The 22,350-nt window shown below is 36.6% G+C and overlaps 1 protein-coding gene across 6 annotated transcripts in view; it reads left to right on the top strand.

Annotated features, from left to right (window-relative positions):
• The window catches only part of LOC149794695 (galactocerebrosidase-like), a 72,944-nt gene that overhangs the window by 25,319 nt on the left and 25,275 nt on the right, over positions 1-22,350 (top strand). For all 6 annotated transcript variants that reach the window (XM_089964302.1, XM_089964303.1, XM_089964307.1 and 3 more), the window contains exons 9-13: positions 534-651; positions 8,278-8,315; positions 12,667-12,931; positions 15,142-15,231; positions 19,723-19,818. In XM_089964302.1, the coding sequence (XP_089820428.1) occupies positions 534-651; positions 8,278-8,315; positions 12,667-12,931; positions 15,142-15,231; positions 19,723-19,818 (607 nt within the window). The remainder of the gene's footprint in view (positions 1-533; positions 652-8,277; positions 8,316-12,666; positions 12,932-15,141; positions 15,232-19,722; positions 19,819-22,350) is intronic.

Raw genomic sequence — 22,350 nt, forward strand, 5'->3', positions numbered from 1 at the left:
CTTGAGCGGATTCCAGTACTCCAAAGTTTTCATTTCGAAGAGTATCACTGTATTTTTTAATTTTAGAAAGTGTAAGTTACTGCATATTTTGAATATTAGCCTTTTGGGTCTAAATGTTTGATACTGTCCTGGTTTTTGTGTGTGTGTGCATCCAGTTTGCAGGATATTCAGTATATATAACAACATCATGTACTAGCATGGGGTTTTGTCCTTTGATACAGCTCAAGTCTGGAGCGTACAGTGTATTGTTTCAAAATGTTTTTCTGAACAACATCATGCATTTAGAAATCAGACAAGTTTGATTTAAAGTTTTAACAAAAGTGTTTTGAGGATTAAAGCTATATTCACATAATCTAATAATTTTTTCCCCATCTGTCTTGATTTTAAAAAAAAGTCCTCTTCTAACTGACTTAAGTCCTTTCTGAAAAAGGACTTTGCTTCACCTTATTCCAATATTTCATTTAAATTGCTCTCCAGTACATTCTTGATGCTCATTAGATAGAAAATCAACAGAATTTAATCTTTTTTTACAGTGTTCATTATACAAGCACTTCAAGCACAGTTGATCAATTCTTGATCGGCAAGCAACTCTGGGCATCTGAAGATTACAGCACAATAAATACTCCTCTTGGAGGGCGATGCTGGGCTAGGGTAAGATCAGAGGTCAAGCCTGGATGAAAACAAATAATATGACCTAGTACCCACCTGAATATAATGACTACCTATTCACATGCAGGAAGTTAAAAGTTCCACCTAGTTTTTCTGCTTAATGTGTCTGAATTATTATTTGGTAGATGGATATCGATCTTTAGTCTCAGACAATAGTTGTATTTTTTTAATAATAGCTACCAACTATATTTCAAGGGACATTACTGAAATTATTATATTGAGAGGAAATGAATTTAGATTTTCTTCAGTTATTTCGTCTGTCATTTTCATGGCTAGTTGTTGTGCTTCAAACTGCAGAATCATTTCAGTAGCTAAACTCTTGCAACATTTAGTTATTGCAACAGTTTCTTTAAAAAATATTTTACTAATGTTGCTATTAAATTGTTATTGAGAGAGATGAAGAGCATAAAAAAATTGTTACACTGTTTATCATGCAGATTATTCAGACCAATATTGATAGAGCCTCAACTGTAATTTTTATTTAAACCATCTTTTTATGAACATCAATTTGTGTGGTTTTGCGAAAAATGAGACTTTTGTTAGTATTTAAATCTGAATTGGGGAAGGCGTCTAGACTCGTCACTTAAAATGAAAGATCATTGATTTATTCAGTTTTTAAATTTCTCCTTTGAATACATTGCCCAATCACATTAACATTAAAGAATATAAGCCTGTTGCTTCTCAAATCCAGCCCTACTTCTAGACAAAATTCATGTTTTCTATCTATATCAGGTAGACAAGGGTAATAACTATTGCCCATTACCTCCCTTTGACACTACTTTGTGTTGCAGTTTTTAAGTTTCCTTCCACATACACAACATAGCATAGAATAAGCCTCCCATTAATCAGAGTCTTTTTGTGTGAAATTCAAGCCACCTTTTAAAATTTTGTGTAAACATTAATTCATGAACAGGTGGTATACATTATTTTTTTTAATTTGGCTGATATTGTGTGAAATGTACCACTTTCTCTGACTTGGTTGTTTTAGACCACATTGTGCCACTCCATCATTGATGCATGCTGAGTTTCAAGTGTTTCTGCATGCTGTCTTTTGTTTGGACACTCTGTTTATAACAGGTGTTAATAATGAATTATTATCAAACTGACATTCATTTATATATTGTTTTAATTATTTTATCATTTCAGAGACATGTCTTCTAAATGTAATAAATGCACACAATTTAAAGAATGATAAGACACATAAGTTGTGCATGGCATGCACCTCCTTTTCCCCTTGAAGCAAGTGCAATTTGTGGTCTGTGGACTCCTGGTTGGCCATGCTACAGAAATCAGTAAAAGGCAAAGGGAAGATGGAAGAGGGAAAAAAGCATGCAAAACCAGTACAGATATAGTAAATATTTATACAAATTCAGAATGAATTGTGAGCCTCATTTGGGATGCTACCAGCTCCTCCCCCCCCCCCCCCAGATCAGAACAACACCACCTTCAAGTGCTATGAGTTCAAAAGATTTTGGGGATATGAATGCATATATATTGCAGTTACAATTTGATACATTTATATAGACTGGTCAGGATATGGCAGCACAATTCCTGACTTAGGCCAAATTGTACCTCTCCATCTTAGGTCCCGCTGATAATTTGAATGCACTGGAGAATTGTTTCCCCATATTTAGGCAGTCTGAGCATGGCCTTAATGACTGTAAGACTGGGTACATGGGGTAAGACTGGGTACATGGGGTATTTTTATGATTCATTGGACTCAGCTAGTAGTACCATCTGGCTGTCCAGAACTGTACTGGCTGTTCAGCCTGGACTTGATTACAGGGATCTTTGTGTTGATGGATGTAACTGTTTAGCCAGACATATATGTGCACATCTGACAATTAGACCAACCATTCTCCCTGCTGACCAGATGTCTGCCCAGCTGTAGCAAAAGTGCCCCACAGAGGCAGCTTTCCCAATTTGGTATTTCACTCAGCTTTAAAACTGATGTTGACTGCACCAGTAGCCTAGTGGTTGGAGCGTCTGCCTTGGGTGCAGGAGGTCGTGGGTTCGATCAGGTCATACCAAAGACTTACAAAAATGTTACTAACAGCTGCCTCGCTTGGTGCTCAGCATTAAGAGGTCAGTGTTAGGACTGGTCAGCCTGATGTCAGGATAATGTGACTGGGTGGGACATCATGCTACATGTCTGTGGCATGATGCCCCAGATTTTAAAATATTTGTATGGTTGTCAGAATTAATTTAACTTACATCAGAAGTAATTGCACTAAAACAGCATACACTAGTAATATACATTGTTGAAATTGATTACATATATGTACATTAGAATAGGCAAGTTAGAAAAGGAATAACCATGACAAAGACAGATATTCCATCAGATTTTTCTTATTGCACCTTGTGTTCAAATAAAATATGCCAAGAGAGAGAGGAAGAGAGGTTTCATGACAGTTGTAATATATATTGTTTAGTAACCTTATGACTGTGATCTTACTCATGTACAAGCGCAACACTATACTACTCCATTATCAATTAATAGCATATGAACATTTCCTTCTAGTTTTAGTTACTGTATCCATTGTGCCAAAAACATCTTTTTAGTGTTATTTACATGCTAAGTAAATATGCTACAGCTGTGGTCAGGTCATCCAAGCTAACACCCGTTTGATATCAAGATTCTGCAGACCAGGTCAAATTAGCGAGGCTGTCAATAGGGAAATGAGGCAATGCATAGGGTATTATGAATAATGTACTATGTAATGAAAGGAAATGCCAGGTGCTGACTTGTGTATCAAAAACCAGTGACACCTTTTGAACCTGCCAACAACTGTTAGAGCATATTAAAATAACTAACATGGGCAGTGATAAAAACAAAATCCACCCAAGTACAGGAAGAGTACATGAACTTTTGTAAAAGAATGATCTTATTTGTTGGGAATGGAGAGGTCATTTTACTTGCAAAGAAAATTAGACAGCTTGCTAAATGGCCATTTTTGGGATTTAACCTAATAGGAGTCTATGGATATTAATATTGGGAATATTAAACTTTGAAATGGAAAGAGTAAGGTATGTATTTTAATAGTTTTTATTTACTATTTATTACTGTTTTGGCCAGACAGGGGTAGTAAGATAAGATGAAGAAGGCTGAAATCTCTCTCATCTCGGTCATATTTTATTTTTGTCATGTGGTTATAGAAAAAAATCTTATGGAATTCATATCTCTCTCTCTCTCTCTCAAATCAACCTTTTAAATCAACAGATCTACCCATTACAACACAGTTCTTAGGGTTAAATCAGCTGATCTCCCCATTACAATAGTTTACATCTCTGCCTATTAAAACGTGGCTCTTGGGGTTCAGTTTACAGTTGTACCCATTACAACACAGTTCTTGGGGTTCATTTCACAGTTCTACCCATTACAACACAGCTCTTGCGGTTCAGTTTACAGGTCTACCCATTGAATATGCTAAATATGCAGTGTTTGGTAAAAAAAAAACCACATGCACTTCTGTACTTCAAAAAGCGGCAGTGGGGAAAGGGGGACAGTCGAGGTCACAGCAGGATACCTTTGACATCTTCAGTCTCCACCCCAAATCAGCCTCAGAGGCAGACCTTGTTGGGGGTCGCTGGAACACCCCCACCCTGGACTCAAGTTCGTCACACGAAACCAACACATACCGTTACATCCGGGGATGGAGAGGATAAAGGAGGGAACCATCCATCATTGGATAAGATACATCAATCAGTACAGCAGTTGAGGAGTCAAAGTGACTTTTGGTTTCATTCATCAACAATACCCTTGCCTCTCGACATGAGACACCGTCAAATCAGGAGATGGATATCTTGCGATAACAGAGGATATAGTTGGTCATAAAAGACATGGGAGCTTGTGTAAGGACACATTCCCCAATCAGTTACTCAAGACTTGCTTTTGGAATGCAAACAGCAGGTGGAGGCCCATCATCAACTGGAGTCTCCTTACCCTATTCAAGATGAGGAAGGCGATGTCATTCTTCCTCCCCATCAGACAGGGTGAGTGTGCCATTAGTATCAACCTGACAGATGTATACTTCCACATCCCTATTCACCACGGTCTATTGCTAATTTCTATATTTACCACCGCAGCATTTTCAACTCACCATTCTTCCTTTCAGACCTCATCAACCCCTGGGCTTTCACTCACACTGGGATTCCACCATCTCCCTGTTCTGGGCGTTGTCATCTACATCTACAGCAATGTGCTTGGGCAGCATCTTAAGAAACACATACTACGTTCTATCCTACTCCAAGGCAGAATGATCTCTCTTTGCCTTTCATAAACTGGGAAAATCAGACCTCTGTACATCCCAAAATTTCATCCAATTTGGGCACGGACTTCTTAATCAACCAGAATCTGTTGTGTCCCCTTGTGTTTGTGCTGCCAGAATCATCGAGTCCGTTTCCATCAAGACTTGGATTTCATCGAGTGTTCTTGCAACTCCTCGGCTATTATTTGGCAGCAGACTTAATCATGCTTAGCCGTCTCGTTATGCAGGCATTACATTGGCATCCCTTTTTATTTCCTCTTAATCAAGCAGTCATGATCACACAGGGCCTCCGCTTAGCTTCGCATTCATCGCCAAATGCGAAATAAATTTGAAGGTGGCGCTATTTTTTGCTGACTGTTGAAAGTTGCTAGCAACAAATTTGTATAAAGTAAACTTTTAATTTTTCATTGATATAAGTGACCCAGGCCACTTTATACCAGTTTTCACTATCTGTGGCAGTCAGTGGATCATGTCAGTAGATGATGAATAAGATGTTATTTGAACATGACTGCAGCTAACTGCAAGCTTTCAATCGGTTTTGAGAAGCAATTAAATGTGATTAATAAGGAATGGCTGATGGATATACTCTATTGTTGAACAGGTTGGCAAAAGGATTTGATGTCATTTGCACTTGTTACTAATATATGTTCATTGAAAACTGAGTGTGAGATGCACTTGGGACTGCTTAGTGTTTTAGGGATTATTTATTTAGATAACACGCTTTTGTGGTCTGAACTTAACTGAGTAACAGAGGATGCTGCTGTAAGGATGCCAGTCATCGACTGTAAAGGGCCCGAATTGTTTATATCAATGAAAAATTAAAAATTAACTTTGTAAAACACGTTTGTATCAAACACAAAGAATATGGCTAATCTAGCTGTGAAAACAAAGATTTATATCCAGCTGCATCTGAGGCAGCTACCAGGTTACTTGTTGTCCTTATTTCTACTGCAGACTTTGAGAGGGGATTCATTCGCCAAAATCTGATCAAAACTAACTTACGAAATTCTATGGTTAAATCTATTCTGAAAATTTAATGAGAATTTCTATTGATGGGCCCAATGTTGAGAATTTTTATTTCAGGAAGGCATTTAAGAAATGGTCTGGGGAAAAATGAGGCAGATATTGATGCAGTGTCAGTAACATTGTTCATAAAGACAAAGCAGTATTTTGTATTATCAGTTATAAAGACACATTCTTATTCATTAGAGACCTATCAGATCCTTCAGACAATATTGGTCTCCTTGAACAATATCTTTTATTTGTCTCCAAAGGGATCCAGTAAGGTTTTTGTTTTAAATGTGGCTAGATTCAAACCTTTTCAAACTTCTAGCCTACACATCGCTAAAGTCACTATCATACAGACCATGTTTACTGATAACTTTAGCTTCAGCATGCAGTATAGGAGAGCTGCATCCCTATATATGTTCACTGGATTTCTCTTCAGTTCAGATTGGAGGGTTTGGTGGTTCTCATGATACCATTGTGATTCAAAGCACAGAACAGATTACCATCTGTTGGAAGTCAACTAGTGTCCATGTTCACTTTCTTCCATGGCCAGGTCGAGAACAGCAGTCATGCAAGATTCTGTTCATGCTCTCAGGTATTTATGACCTTGAAAACATTCCAACATCATGGCAGATGTGACATTGGGCATGATACAGATCTCTCAGATCTGTCAGACAGTTTTGATTTCCAGCAACCAAAATCCATAACATTGTTTCCAATATGGAATTTGTCTTGGGTTCTAACTTGGCTTAACTCAAGCAAGTTTGAACCTCTCACTCATGCTTCGCTAAAGTTCCTATCATACGACATGCATCCTGATAGCTTTAGCTTTTACATGTAGGGTCAGTGAGCTACGTGCTTTTTCAGTCGATCCATACTATCTTCTGTTCAGTTCAGATAGTTAGTTGTCCTCCTTACACAACCAAGCCTAGTTGGCAAGAATCAGTTGCTGTCCATAGGTTACCAACGAGTCGTCATTCATCCTCTTTTACATGGACAGGTCTAGAGAGGCAGCCATGCAAGATCCTGTCTGCACCCTCAAGCACTATTTGAGACGCACAGAGACAGTTCATGGCACTAGCAACATTTCTTCTCATGTAGCTTACTGCTCTGAATTTTCGACCAATCAATCGACAGAACATAAGGTATCATGCTTCACGCCCATTATTCAAGGCTGAAATGGGTCATATGCTTGGTGTACTCTGACATCTCACCAGATCAGAGTAGCCTTACATATGCACCCTCAAGCACTACTTGAGATACAAATCATGACATGCACATCACTTCCTCCCGGTCAAGGCCGGTAAACAAGGTATCACCCCTCAATCCCTTGCTTCATGGTGGAAGTGGGTTATATGCTCAGCGTACTCTGAGGTCTCTCAAGATCAGAGTCGCCTCATGAGGATTACATCTTGTGAGATTAGAGCCATTTCAGCAAGCCAATGTTTCGATCCAAGACATTTTAGAAGCTGTTATCTGGCATGCCGAGTCAACCTTCTCGAGTTTCTACCTCAGAGATTTAGCATTGCAGAGAGTTACTGCCATTTGCCTATCTCAAAATAGACACGATAAGACGATTTTTTTTCGTTTAGTAGGGCTGGATTCGTGAGGTAGCAGGTTAATGTAATGTGATTGGGTATGTATTTTTGGAGAAACGTAATTTACTTTAAAAATTTGCTTTCTGCTTCTAAACACGTTTTGCAAGTATCACATCCTTTTATGTTTATATAAAAGTACATTGAGTGATGTCATCATTTTATTTTCAACTGAATATATCTGCTGCATTTAAAGCAACAGTAAAATATGCTGATTGGCAATTAAATGACATACCTCCATGTGCAGCACATTTTAGCAAGTCTAAAGCACAAAATAATAGAATAAAACAAAACTCACATTTATGTAATCTTTTTGAAATCCAGTTATGTCAAAGCCAAGCAGTTTTTTTCTCACCAGAATTACTAATCAGAATAGAATAAACACTGTTCACTCAGCATAATGTGTATTCCCAGCTTCCATACCAGCTAAATTAGTTTTATTAATTGGTTAATTTTAGGAGTGGAATATTTATCATTGACGAAGTGTGTTTACAGAGGTAAAGATATTGATCTGCAAGAGTGGTTTGAGTACTAAAGACCATTTTGGTTGTTGTTACTAAATACAGTAGTTGACACGGACCAATTACAATAGTGGCTCATTAGAGACATGGGTAATTTCTTATGTATTATAGCGTGTTACAATAGTGGCTCATTAGAGACATCGGTAATTTCTTATGTGTTATAGCTTGTTAGCTTGAATATGATAAAACAATGACATTTTTGATTTCCGTTTTCAGATCTTGAATCAAAACTATGTAAATGGGCTCATGACAAGGTAGGTAGCTGTGAGGTGTGACAAAAGTATTCATACACCAATGTTCCAGCTACAGATTTCTTTCAGAGGGAACGTGAAGGGCATTCTTACCATCAGGGAGCCTTTTTGCAAGAAGTTGTTTTTGTCATGTGATATTTATGATTGTAGAATGAAAATATTTTCTTGTAAGATTTACAGGTAGAATTTATAAGGATAAAAAGGGCTAACAATATGGACATATTTTATTTTAAAATAAAGAATCAAGATAAAAAAAACAAAGTTCACAACTAATATATATTTTAGATTTAAGTGACAATGTGTCAGTAATGTACATGATAGATTCACATCTGAAGACAAAATGTGAAAATTCTTCACCTTTCTGCCTGATACTATAATGTTAATAATGACTTCACGTCAAATCGCTTAATAGCAAAGATAGCATAAGACATAGATTTTAATAATATATGATGATGTATATTGCAGATACAAATATATGTGAGTGAAAGAAATAAACGCATATTGATTAAAACACTTCTTAGCAATTGTAACATTTATGCCTGTAATCAAGAGAACATCAGAGTAGGCATTTGTGGCACACAAATATGCCTACATCTACATAAATTAAAATAGAATCTGTAAATAAAAGTAAGAGTTCAGCATGAGTCAGAAAACGTCTGACTTCAGTTTTTGACATTGTACATTTGTGCTTAAATTTAGAGTGAAAGAGCTGCAAGCTCTGGTACTGCATGTACATTTGTGCTTAAATACAGAGTGAAAGAGGCTGCAAGCTCTGGTACTCCTTGTACATTTGTGCTTAAATATAGAGTTAAAGAGCTGCAAACTCTGGTACTCCTTGTACATTTGTGCTTAAATTTAGAGTAAAAGAGGCTGCAAGCTCTGGTACTTGTACATTTGTGCTTAAATTTAGAGTGAAAGAGACTGCAAGCTCTTGTAGTGGATGTACATTTGTGCTTAAATATAGAGTGAAAGAGGCTGCAAGCTCTGGTACTCCTTGTACATTTGTGCTTAAATATAGAGTGAAAGAGCTGCGAGCTCTGCTGCTGCATGTACATTTGTGCTTAAATTTAGAGTAAAAGAGGCTGCAATCTCTGGTACTGCATGTACCTTTTTTCTTAAATTTAGAGTGAAAGAGCTGCAGTCTCTGGTACTCCTTGTACATTTAGCTTAAAGACAGTGAAAGAGCTGCAATCTCTGGTACTCTGTACATTTGTGCTTAAATATAGAATGAAAGAGCTGCAATCTCTGGTACATTTGTGCTTAAATATAAAGTGAAATAGGCTGCAAGCTCTATTACTTTTTGTACATTGCAGTTCTAGCTGCTTCCTCTGAAGTAACAAACTTTAGACCAAATATAAAAAGTGCCAGTTCAGTGACTGACAGGTCATTTCTGTTAATAGACTTCTGACATCCTTTAAGTTGTGTGTTATGTATGCTTGCTCCTACTATGGACTCCTTACATTTTTATATCAGATCAGATGTTTTCATCCTCCCTAATATATTGTACAAAATTTTGGCATAATTGTACTTTTAAATTTTGTACTGTCTTGCAGTAGTGTATACTGCTTTATTATCTCATCTTGGATTAAATTGACCAGCTTAAGGATTAAAAAGTCTGTTGGCACATGTAAACATTGTCAAAAACACTTCTCCCTTGATAACTGGTGCACAGTGGGGTCCACAAACAGATCACACTATAAGGGACCTCTGAAAGTGAAGAAGGGGTTACCGTCCTGGCTAGATATCAATAAGACAGCTGAATTCTCATTTTATAATTACATTTGGAATAATTGTCAATAAACATCCTTATCTGATGAAATTGTTTGCATTTTGGTTTCAATTACCATTATTTTCAAGTAACCAATCTCTGAAAGATTGTAAATTTTTTTAGCTCAAAGACGTTTCATCACATTGCAAGTAATAGTGAAACTTCTGCACAACCGGGATCAAATCCCTGAGTGCAGATTCAGGAATTCGAACTTCACTCAAAGTTTTAGAATTCACTTCTCCATGTTGACCTGTATCTGTCAAATAAAGTTTTGAATTCACTGGCTGCTCCATTCACTTGTTGACCACTATCTTTGATAACATTTGTGAGTGATTAGGATAATTTAAGGTGTTTTAATTGTTGCTTATACAGTAATACTTGAGTGGTCAATTGAAATGAGTTGACCTGGCACTTGACTGACCGCTTTGTTTTATGCAGGTAGGATTTTCATGCCTTTTAACTTTTAAAAAAAATTCCATTACCTGTATTTGATTTTGCACAAAAGACATAATTAATGTGATATTGCAAAATATGTATGATTTTAATTGAGTGTAACAATACAATAAATACATCCACAAATTGATGATCAAAACATAGTTGGCAGTTGATTATATTCTAACAGAAACACTTGTGAATATAGCTGATAGCTGTAACTTGAATTCAAATTTTACTTGACAAAACTTATTTCATTGCTGTTTGTTTCTTAAAGTGTTGCCACAAATAGGCATCAATGACATTTTCACTGATCAAAATTTTATCAAAGATTGCTATTTATGGTGTACTTAGAATTTTTTTATGTACAGAAAATGTAACAAAATTTATTATTTATTGCAAGTTGAAAATGACGTGATGTTGAATCAAATTTCGGGGCACTAACTGCTGTTTTTGATGTGAAAATGAGCAGTATATCAGGGTTTTGGTTTCAAGTTTTGATTGTTATTTCCTTCACATTAAAAAAATAAGGATAAATTGTTTTTGCATTTCTAAAAATAAATGGGTTCCACTCCTGACCCTGCAGTATATTAAAGAGGGTTGGCAAGTTAAGGAAGTGATCTTATATAGTTTTAAAAATAATTAAAACAATCATTTTAACTAACAAGTGATATGGAAAATAACATAATAAAGACTCAATTTTGTAGTTCACGAAAGCAGTGGGGTGCTTTGAAGGGGCAGAAGGCATCAGTGGGTATAGAATGGCAAGTATTTGGAGGTCGGGGAAAGGGTGCCCCTATATTTTTTCATAGCAAGAACAATGTATAATGTTTTTATAAGGTGAATTTATTTTCCTGCTCTCAAAGGATTAGAAGTTGTTGCACCATTGCAGATTATGGGAATTCTTCATTTTTGAAAACTTGTACATAAGCTGTTTATAATGGAAAAATTTGTCTTACAAATATCATGTAACCACTTTATCACATTGTCACATACTATACCTGTGCGATTTGATGCCAGTTTATTTTGGAAACATATTTGTGTGGAAGAATTTGAATGGTATCTTATAATTTCAGGCTTCTAAAATGACTACCTTCTAAAGAGAAAGTACATTAAAAAATAAATTAGTATCCACCTTTGAAAGAAAACCACAACCCAATAACAACCACAATTGTATAGTCCTTCAACTGCGCACAAGAGCAAATTTACCCTCCCAAACAAGACAGCATTTGAATAAGGACCACATTTCCCAGTCCAATAAGGAGGTTTTACTGTTACTTTACATTTAAATGCATGAATTTGGCTAACAGGAATTTGATAATGTTCCGTACTGTAAGTTATTTGAGTAATAAGATCTTTGATAATGTCCCGCACTGTAAGTTATTTGAGTAATAGGATCTTTGATAATGTCCCGTACTGTAAGTTATTTCAGTAATAGGATCTTTGATAATGTCCCATACTGTAAGTTATTTCAGTAATAGGATCTTTGATAATGTTCCGTACTGTAAGTTATTTCAGTAATAGGATCTTTGATAATGTCCCGTACTGTAAGTTATTTCAGTAATAGGATCTTTGATAATGTCCCATACTGTAAGTTATTTCAGTAATAGGATCTTTGATAATGTTCCGTACTGTAAGTTATTTCAGTAATAGGATCTTTGATAATGTCCCGTACTGTAAGTTATTTCAGTAATAGGATCTTTGATAATGTCCCGTACTGTAAGTTATTTCAGTAATAGGATCTTTGATAATGTCCTGTACTGTAAGTTATTTCAGTAATAGGATCTGAGTGACTGGTCCAGTACTACTTAAGTTTCAGTTCTGAATTCAGAAATTGTATCATGAGAAGGAAAGTATGAGAAAAATGGAAGAAGCTCAACTGTTATATAGCCAGTAAAATTAGTTGGCATTTATTTGTTTGGGTGAAAGAAAAAAAAATCACTTGTTTTTACTGTAGACTTTTAATACTGGTGGTCTACCCAGGCATTATCAGATTTGGCTGCACACATTTGTTTACTTTTATTCCATGATATACACACTTATACTCAGATTTCAGAACCATATCTTGAAATTCTTTTCAAAGAGGTGTTTTACCTTGCTATGATCAGATTTCATTGTAGGCATTTGTTTTACACAGATTTGCTTGCATTTCAGCACCATAGCATGGAACCTGATAGCCAGTTACTTTGATGGTATGCCATATGACAAGTGTGGTCTGATGACTGCTTACAGTCCCTGGAGTGGACATTATTCAGTGGACACCCCGATCTGGATGTCAGCTCACACCACACAGTTTACCAAGATTGGCTGGAAATATCTGAGCCGCCAGACAGGTGTTGGGCATCTTAAACATGGAGGAAGCTATGTGGCCCTGACCAGTCCAGATAGAAAGGATCTTACAATCATTATTGAAACAATGGTAGAGCTTGTCATTTCTTAAATCAAAATACATTCACTTGATCATTAGGAAATTACTCCCAGATATAATCAGTTCAGACTTTCACTTGCAACTCAGAAGAGTGTATCAGAAGAATCAATTGCAATTTATGTTTAATTTCACCACTCATTATTTCCAGTGGTATAGAAGTTTACAGCTTTGATGTACATTGTGTATATGTTAATTCCTTTTTTCCTGTGAGTTTATCTTATTTTCACAATTTTGTACAGGTCATTATTGTCCATGTGCACAGAATTACCTTCTAAATCTGCTGGACAGACTGGCCCTCAGTCATATACCATTCATCATAACATGTCCCCTCAAATCAGTCTAGCAATACAGACAGTCACTGCAGAGTTTTGATGTTGAATCTGGTATCTCAGACTGGTGAACGTGTTGTACAAAAGTTCCAACAGTGATGGTGTCCTAAGCCCAGCAGACCATTTAGACCAGCCAACCAGCTGGCCTGACCATATCCATGCTGTTAGTACTTGGCAAACTGCCATCACATTTGAAGCTGTCCAGCCTAGCCCAACTGACCTCACCATACCAGCATTTCCCATGCTAGACGTAACTCAGTAAGCTCTGCGGCCATATCCAAGATGTTGGACCTTTTTACTCATGCTGACAATTCGTCGTTAGTACCATTTTTGTAAGTCTTTGGTATGACTCGGCCGGGGTTCAAGCCCACGACCTCTTGCATCTGAGGCAGATGTTCTATCCACTAGGCCACCAGAAGTATGCATTATAGCATATTATTTGAAACTTTCAAGAGGCAAATAATAAAATGCATTATATTAGTTAGAAAATTTCAAGGTGTTCTTCACCACTCTGGTAGTCTAGTAGTTAGAGCATCCATCTCGGATGCGGGAGGTTGTGGGTTCGATCTTCGGCTGAGTCATACCAAGAACTTACAAAAATGGTACTAACAGCTGCCTAGCTAGGCACTCATCATTAAGATGTTAGTGTTAGGACTGGTCGGCCTGGTGTCAGGATAATGTGACCAGGTGGGGCATGATGCTACATATCTGCAGCATGATGCCCCAGTGCTAGACATCACTGTAAACTGCCACATTGCAGACATCGTAGCGATATGACTGAAAAATTGTTAAAGCTACGTTAAAAATCCAAAATCACATCACACACATCAAGGTGTTCTTTCAGCAAATTTCTTTCTGTATCACAATCTTGTTAACAAAACTATGCTTGCCATATTTTGCTGAAAATAACTCAAAATTAGATATGATCACCATAATCTATTGATATAATTTCACCTGCTTCTTTTGTTTCTCTCTAGCAATTCGCCAGAAGATGCAACATGTATACATTTATCCCTCAACAGTTGGTGTACTTACTATTTGGTAAACATTTAATATCATAAGCAGTGGGTGTAGGTATTACACTTGTATCAGTCTTTTCAGAGTTATGCTCCTTTATTTAAGGATGTAGGTATCCTGTGAATGGAAACTCTTGTGTTTGCAACTCTGCTCAAATTTTATGATTGATTGTTTGGAAACTTGGTCCACATTACCATCATGACCTTCAAATGTGCACATCAATATGACATTATGGTCCTAGTGCAGAGTTATTTCCCCTTTCATTAAGGCAGTATTTTTGGTGGAAGCATCCTGTATGAATACATACATTTTAGTTAGAAATTTTGGGCTCCAGTTGAAGACTAGCTAAGTAAGTGCAGTTGTTTTCTGTCACAAGTTCATTTTTATATAGTTTTGTTTTATTGCAATGATTTTTTGCATTCTTCCTTTAAAGCTGGAGTATCTTTGCCAATTCAGAATACTGTTATTGGTACTGTGAATTTAAGTTTAGTACACCAAATGTACAGTGCAGACTTAGAATAGCAACATTTTAGGTAAATTTTAAAACAACAAGTGAAGGATGAGATGAGTTGATCTTGTATTTTATAAGTTAAAGAAATTAATAATCAAAATTTGTTAAACGAATCCATTAGAACTTCCATTTTATAAAAATGTCATGAGTTTCAGACCAGTCTCGCCTATAATTTATATGTTTTATAGTTTTTTTTCAGATGTTAAACATTTCTTGCACAATACGTTTTATATAAAGATTTAAGATGAATGTTACAGGATAAATATTGTTTAAGAAAACACATCGTATAATGAGAAAAAGCTTAAGGGTCACACATTTGCTTTACGTAATTTGTCTAATTTCAGGCTTATAATGTATCTCAATGTCTACATGAAGTGTTGTCAAAATATGATGTACAGAAACAGAATCTTACCCTGAAGCTGACTGGTAGTTTTGTAAGTATGCTGTATCCATTGCTTTTACTCTATAGCTTGTGGACCAGCCCATTGTAAGTATGCTGTATCTAATAATGATCCATTGCTTTTACTCTGCATGCCAGTAGCTTGCGGACCAGCCCATTCTCACATTTCATTGAACCAGCTAATGTCTGAGTTTGTTCGACCCAGCGGATAATCAGATGCTTGGGCCTGCCATAGACTCATTTCTTTGGCCCAGCCCATGCATGAGTTTAAATTTGACATAGCCCATACTCTAATGCTCTTCAGCTACCTCATGCTAATATTTCTTTAGCCCAGCTCATGTTAGAGTTCAAATTTGATCCAACTCAAAAGATCTTCTGCCTCATGCTCATATTTCTTTGGTTCAGCTCAAGTGCAGCATTCTTTGACCAAGCTATGGTCAGATTTCTCCTTCAGATACATTCCCTGGTCACATTAAAGTCAGAAAAATAAGCTTGCTACCTCTCAAACACATCCCTCCCAAAAGACAAAAATTCATGGACTTTGTTTGTTTTGACCATATGCATGATTTTGTTGATGCATGTAGTTGTTCATGTTTTTGTGCTTACTGTGTTTTATGCTCACTCTGTTATACTTGGTTTTTGTTTTTGTGAATTATTAACGTGTTGAAGTTGATAATTTTTAAATTTGTTGTTGTTCTTCTCATTGCAGTTAAACAATGACAAGAAAATGTCCCAAATGTAAGAAGTTAAAGGCCTCCTAGGACATGCATTACATGTGCTGTATATGAGCAGTCTGGTCAGGGTATTTTATCAGATGTCCTGCAGAAGGACATTGAAAACGGGGAGGAAAGGGCAGTCAGATATTTTGAGTATCTACCCCAAGATGGAATCCTTTGTTAGTTTAGGAAGGGACAATGTTGGAGTCACCCTCCCACCCAAAATAAGATGTAATACACTATCAGCAGAATTGGGGGAGCAAGGCCCTGCAGTTTTGCTGTCCTGATAGTCTTCTGTGCCTTTGCTGGAGCTACAGATGTGTCATGCCTGTAAGTTTGTCTCAAACCTCATTCAGCAATTTTTAGCGCATAGGGGCATGTCATCCCATTTTTTTAGGCAGCCAAGTTGGCATAAGTCCCCCACATGTCCAGTCATAGCCTTTAGGTCTTTAAGTCCATGTGTATGGGATTTTTACAGATCTTAATGATCTGGTATATCATATTTGAAATGCCATACTATGCCATCTTGGCTGCTGACTAGCCCAACCAGCCATCTAATCATTCACAATGACTGTAGATTGGGCATGTAGGCAACCCATACGGCATACAGGTTTATGGATCATTGAATATGGACCTTTTGGGGATCTTACTGATGGAGATGTTTACGTCTGTATTAACCATTATACTGGTGAGCCATCCATCCATGCCAGTAAACTCTTCACATCAGTCATTTGGGAAATGAAATCTTTCTCAATTCCTTTCATTTATGGAGAAAGGTCACCTCTCTGGGAAAACCGTCCTAACCATGTCTGCAATTCAGTGATGATGTTGTTCTTCCTCAAATGGGGGAACAAATTCATTCAAGTTGTACATTCTGGGTTGGCATTAGTGCTTTCAGCTCATTATCAGAGTACAAATCAGACACATTCCCAGCAGACTTGTCCTGGCTGACTCTCTATCAAGATAAAGGAATATCATTTATACTGAATGATCTCCGATGATTGGCTTTTTTTTTGTGACAAGGTGGAATCACAAACTGTCACTAGTTCTGGACCCACATGCTTAGGCTGTGAATATACTTTCAGTCAGTTTGGAGGTGGGCCATTGCCTACTCATTCATGGTCTTAGTACCAAAATGACTGATACGCCTTCTCAGATGGGTCAACAATCTTATCATTTTCATGATAGATGTGCTCAGGAATATTCATCTAAGCTCAGTCTTTTCAAACAATCATGGTCACATGTGTTCCATCTCTTTCGAGACTACTTTTCGTTTTTGTCTTTCTCTTCTTAAGGGAGCTTTGAAAAGGAAGAATTTAAACTTTTGGTTGTGGAGAGAATCTCACAAGCAAGAAGGCTCTCCACTTTGATGGCTTATTAGAGAAAGTAGCGTGACTGGTGCAAAGTCAACAATATTGATCTTCAAGTGCCTCATTTCCTCAACTAGCTGACATTTTCCTCTGGTTGTATAATGCTCCATGATATCTTACTCTTTCAAACATCTTTGCAGAGGGGATATTGGTCATGATAAAGATCTATCAGATGCCAATTTTAACTTGACTAAAGTCCCTATCAGACCAAGATGCCAATTTTAACATGACTAAAGTCCCTATCAGACCAAGATGCCAATTTTAACATGACTAAAGTCCCTATCAGACCAAGATGACTAAAGTCCCTATCAGACCAAGATGCAAATTTTAACATGACTAAAGTCCCTATCAGACCAAGATGCCAATTTTAACATGACTAAAGTCCCCATCAGACCAAGATGCCAATTTTAACATGACTAAAGTCCCTATCAGACCAAGATGCCAATTTTAACATGACTGAAGTCCCTATCAGACCAAGATGCCAATTTTAACATGACTAAAGTCCCTATCAGACCAAGATGACAATTTTAACATGACTAAAGTTCCCATCAGACCAAGATGCCAATTTTAACATGACTAAAGTCCCTATCAGACCAAGATGCCAATTTTAACTTGACTAAAGTCCCTAACCCTATTTCAAGAATGGGTTTTGACTTGGCTGAATTCAGATAAATTTGGGCCTTTAACCAGAGCCTCCCAGAAGTTACTATCACACAAAGTGTGTTTCATCATAACTTTAGCATACAGAGTAAGCATTTTACAAGCCTTTTCAGTGGACCTGAACTGAACGATCTCAGTTTGGAATGGATGGTTCTGAGATCCAGTGATGCAACCAGGTCTTGTAGCCAAGAATAGGCAGCCATCAGAGTTGTCATGCAGTAGATATGTCAAGAGAAGTGACCATGCAAGATCCTGTCCACACTATCAAGTATAATTTGAAGCCCAAAAAAGAAAAGTCTTCAAACAAGATTTGACTTTCTCCAGGCAAATGCTATGAAAGAGGATTCCACCCTTAAACCCTGTCGTCATGACTGAAGTGGGTTACACTTGACATATTCTAAAGTCTCAAAAGATCATTATTTCCACATGAAGATTTCAGCTCATGAAATTAGGGCGATCTCTGCGAACCTCACTTTCAAAAGTAGCATTCCAATCTGAGATATGAAAGAAGCTTTGAGATGGCATGCACAGTCATCCTTCTTTGATTTTTATTTGTGGGATTTAGCATTACAGAGAGAAGATTTTAATCTGGTGGGTCCAGTGGCTACTGCCGAGATGACCACCAGACCAAGTGACATTACCTCAATATAGTCATGGGCATAGTTTAGCACTTTCACTGGATTCACCTGTAAGAAGTTTGTTGGTGAGAAGATGAAGCTAAATAATGTCCTTCTTAACCAGGCAGAATTTTCACAGATGGTGTGCCCATCAACTGTGCTGCTTTCAAGTCAGGAAATCAGGTTTTCTTTCGTATAAGGAATATAGCCTTTCTTCCCATGATGGATGCCCATGGTATATTACTTTAAAACCATCCCAACCTCCACACCATGCAGTCTTTTTTATGTATGGGTATGTTAAAACTAGGCAATCGGCAACAGTTACTGCCCTTTATATGATAAAGATTGAATAGACTATTTTGTCTGTTGGGGATGGCTGGATTTGGAATTTAGCAAGCTTATTTTCCGAACGTTAATGTGATTGGGTAAATATTCTCAGAGAAACATAACGTTACTGATAAATTTATGTTCTTTGGTTCAGCTGATGTTTAGATTTTCTTGTTTAAACAGTGCTATAGTTCAGTATGAAATTTGCGAACTACTATTTACTGTGCATTATTGATGATTTGATAAATCCAGTTGTGAAAATAACAGGTTGAAGTAAATTACTTTCATTGAATAGTTCCATTTATGACATTGTAACAGTCATATTAATATACAAGTCAGATATACAGTACAACATTTGTTATGACCCTGACTCTTGTTTGTTGACAGAAATACAAAACAGTATGAGAACTGCAGAATGTACTGTATGATTGAAGATGTTTATATGAATGTTTCTGAATCTGACTTCTTGGAAATGTTCATAGGACTCTAGATCTTGTTTGGTCATTTTATTCTTTAATCAACTTCATTAATTATTTCATTAATAACACACATGAATATATCAAGCTGAATGATATCGTATTGTCAAACGTTAACAGTGTCATGACACATGTCTTTATTGATGATGACATATTGGAAAGTATTGTTCAGTAACATCTAGTGTGTGTGGTATGAGTATATTCACACACTTTATTTGTGTGTGGTACGAGTATATTCACACACTTTATGTGTATGTGGTACGAGTATATTCACACTGTGTGTGGTATGAGTATATTCACACACTTTTTGTGTGTGTGGTACAAGTAAATTCACACACTTTGCATCTGTTAATTTTCAGAGATACATTGACAGTCTGTTTGTATGGTACAGCCAAATAGGTGATGACACACAAAAGGCTGACTTGGTTTTGTTTGAAAGATTGGAACCTATACAGGTAAGACATTCTCTAAATTTATAGGTAAGTCATTAAGGCAGATCTCAACAGTTTTTAGCTTATCTGTTAGTCATAAAGTAAATTATGATCAACCTTGAAACTGAAGTGCTTCTTAAACAATAATTCTACCTCAAGCCTGATCATATGATATTAAAATCCTTTCTAAATTCTTATTTTACCTCAAGCCAGTCATATTAGATTGTAGTCCTTTCTAAACACAGACGTCATTTTTCTCTGTTTTAAAGGGGAATTCCGCTTTTCTCCTGACTTGAATCCGATTTTTCTTGATATAGTCCGTTTTTTGTTCATATTGTCCGATCCGTTTTTTTTCTTCTGGTTTTTTAAATGGTCTGTTCGTTCCCATTCCGCAATGACCCTTGTAACGTATTCGCTCCATATATTAGTTAGCCCACGACTCTCGTAAAGAGTATTCTGATTGGTCAAAAGTTTAAATTCATCCAATGAATCTTCGTGTAAATGAAACTGATGGCAATGGAAAGAAGAAGCGTGCTTATAAAAAATGGCGTCCCGAGTTGTTGAGAGAGACCATGACACGAGAAGTTTAGATAAAGGTTTAAAAAATGTATGGAAATGGGAATGGCTGGAGCAAAAAGTCGACGGAAATTTAGTTGGTCAGTTTATAAGAAAACTGAACGCTCGAGGACTGGCATTTTGTGACCTCTGCATTAAAGATATAAATTACGCCAGTTGTGGTTGGAAGAATCTGGAACAGATGTAGCCCTCTGTCAGAATATGTGCACTTTATGTCGCCAACACATGCTGGAGCTTGAAAGGAAAAAGGCACTCGTTGAGAAGGAAAAGAAACGATTGCACATTGAGCCAACAAAATCATTGGTGACAAAAAGGAAGGCTAAAGAAATCTTTGATAAAGCCGCAAAAAGAGCTTGACTGTCATATCAACGGGTTTTGTCCAGTGGACAAAAAGACAAGTGAATATATGGATTATTTGTTTATAGGTGATTTACTTGGGTGTTTATTTTACAGATTTGTTATGAAAAGAGAGATTTGTAATATGTTGGCAGCAAAAAATGCCAAATTATTGACTTAATTATGATGTGAACACTGACATGCACATGAAATAACTTAAGTACCAGTAGTATTGGAGAACAAATTCATGTGACAATAAATATTGTGAAATTATTCAAGTTGAAAATTTTTGGTACGTTTGTTAGTTTTTCATATGATTATTTTGTTATATATTATGATCATAAGTTGCACCAGGAGCAGCTTTTCATGAGCGTAAGATGCACTTTTGGCCACGGGCCTTAGGCCCCCTTGACCCCCTGATCGGGGGCACTGCCCCTCGAAACCCCGTTATGGCGGAGGACCCCCAAACCCCCCTTTCAGATTTTCAGCTTTTTTTATGGAAGACCAAAATCATGTCTGTGAACACTTCTACCTCAAAGCTAATAAATATGAAATTGAAGCGCTTTCTAAACTCTAATTTTACCTCAAGCCAATCATATGAGATTGAAGTAATTTCTAAACTCTAATTCTACCTCAAAGCCAATCATATGAGATTGAAATCCTGTCTAAACTCTAATTTTACCTCAAAACTGATCATATGAAATTGAAGCACTTTTTAAGCTCTAATTTTACTTTAAAGCCAATCATTTGAAATGGAAGTTCTTTCTAAAATCTGTTACTAAACTATTATATTCTTTTATTAAGAGAGTGTTCAAACTTGCTGTCATCAAGTACTTTATTTTGACATTAAAAATATTTAATGACATAATTGTCCAGACTAATGTTAGAAACTTTTGGCTGATACATTATTCTATAATGTCTGTACAGCTCCCAGCTCTCCATCATTATAAGATAGTAGATGGAGTCTAACTGTACAGCCTTCTGTCGTTATGAGGCAGTAGGTGGAGTCTAACTGTACAGCTCTCTGTCATTATAAGGCAGTAGATGGAGTCAATAGCTGTATTCTGAACTGAAACTAAATTAATTCTAAAACATTCTATTCAAGGCCAAAAGAATAGAATGTTCTGATTCTCAAATGTACAGGTCTGCCAACAGTCCTAATGTATCAAAATAATGTCCAGAACTCCTTTAAATAACTCACAATAGTCCCAGAATAATATTTTAATCCAGTGAGCACTTTCCATTGCCACTGAATAATCCAAACAAATGCTTCCTCTCAAAAAATACCTAAAAATAATAGAAAAGAACCCACCTGACCTAACCTGTCAAATGGGAGACAAATCCAAGCTTGTCAACATGTTAGCTACTAATATTATTATTAGTAATTTGATTATAACTATTTAAAGATTCTATACAGTCCCATCACTCTTAACATCTTAAAATAGAACCTATTCATGTACACAAAATTTAGCTATAATCACTACAACTTAGAGTGAAAACCTATACATGTACACAAAATTTAGCTATAATCACTACAACTTACAGTGAAAACTTATACATGTACACAAAATTTAGCTATAATCACTACAACTTACAGTGAAAACCTATACATGTACACAAAATTTAGCTATAATCACTACAACT

This window comes from Sinohyriopsis cumingii, chromosome 7, assembly GCF_028554795.1.
Source record: "Sinohyriopsis cumingii isolate HCF-2022 chromosome 7, ASM2855479v2, whole genome shotgun sequence".
Taxonomy (NCBI): domain Eukaryota; kingdom Metazoa; phylum Mollusca; class Bivalvia; order Unionida; family Unionidae; genus Sinohyriopsis; species Sinohyriopsis cumingii.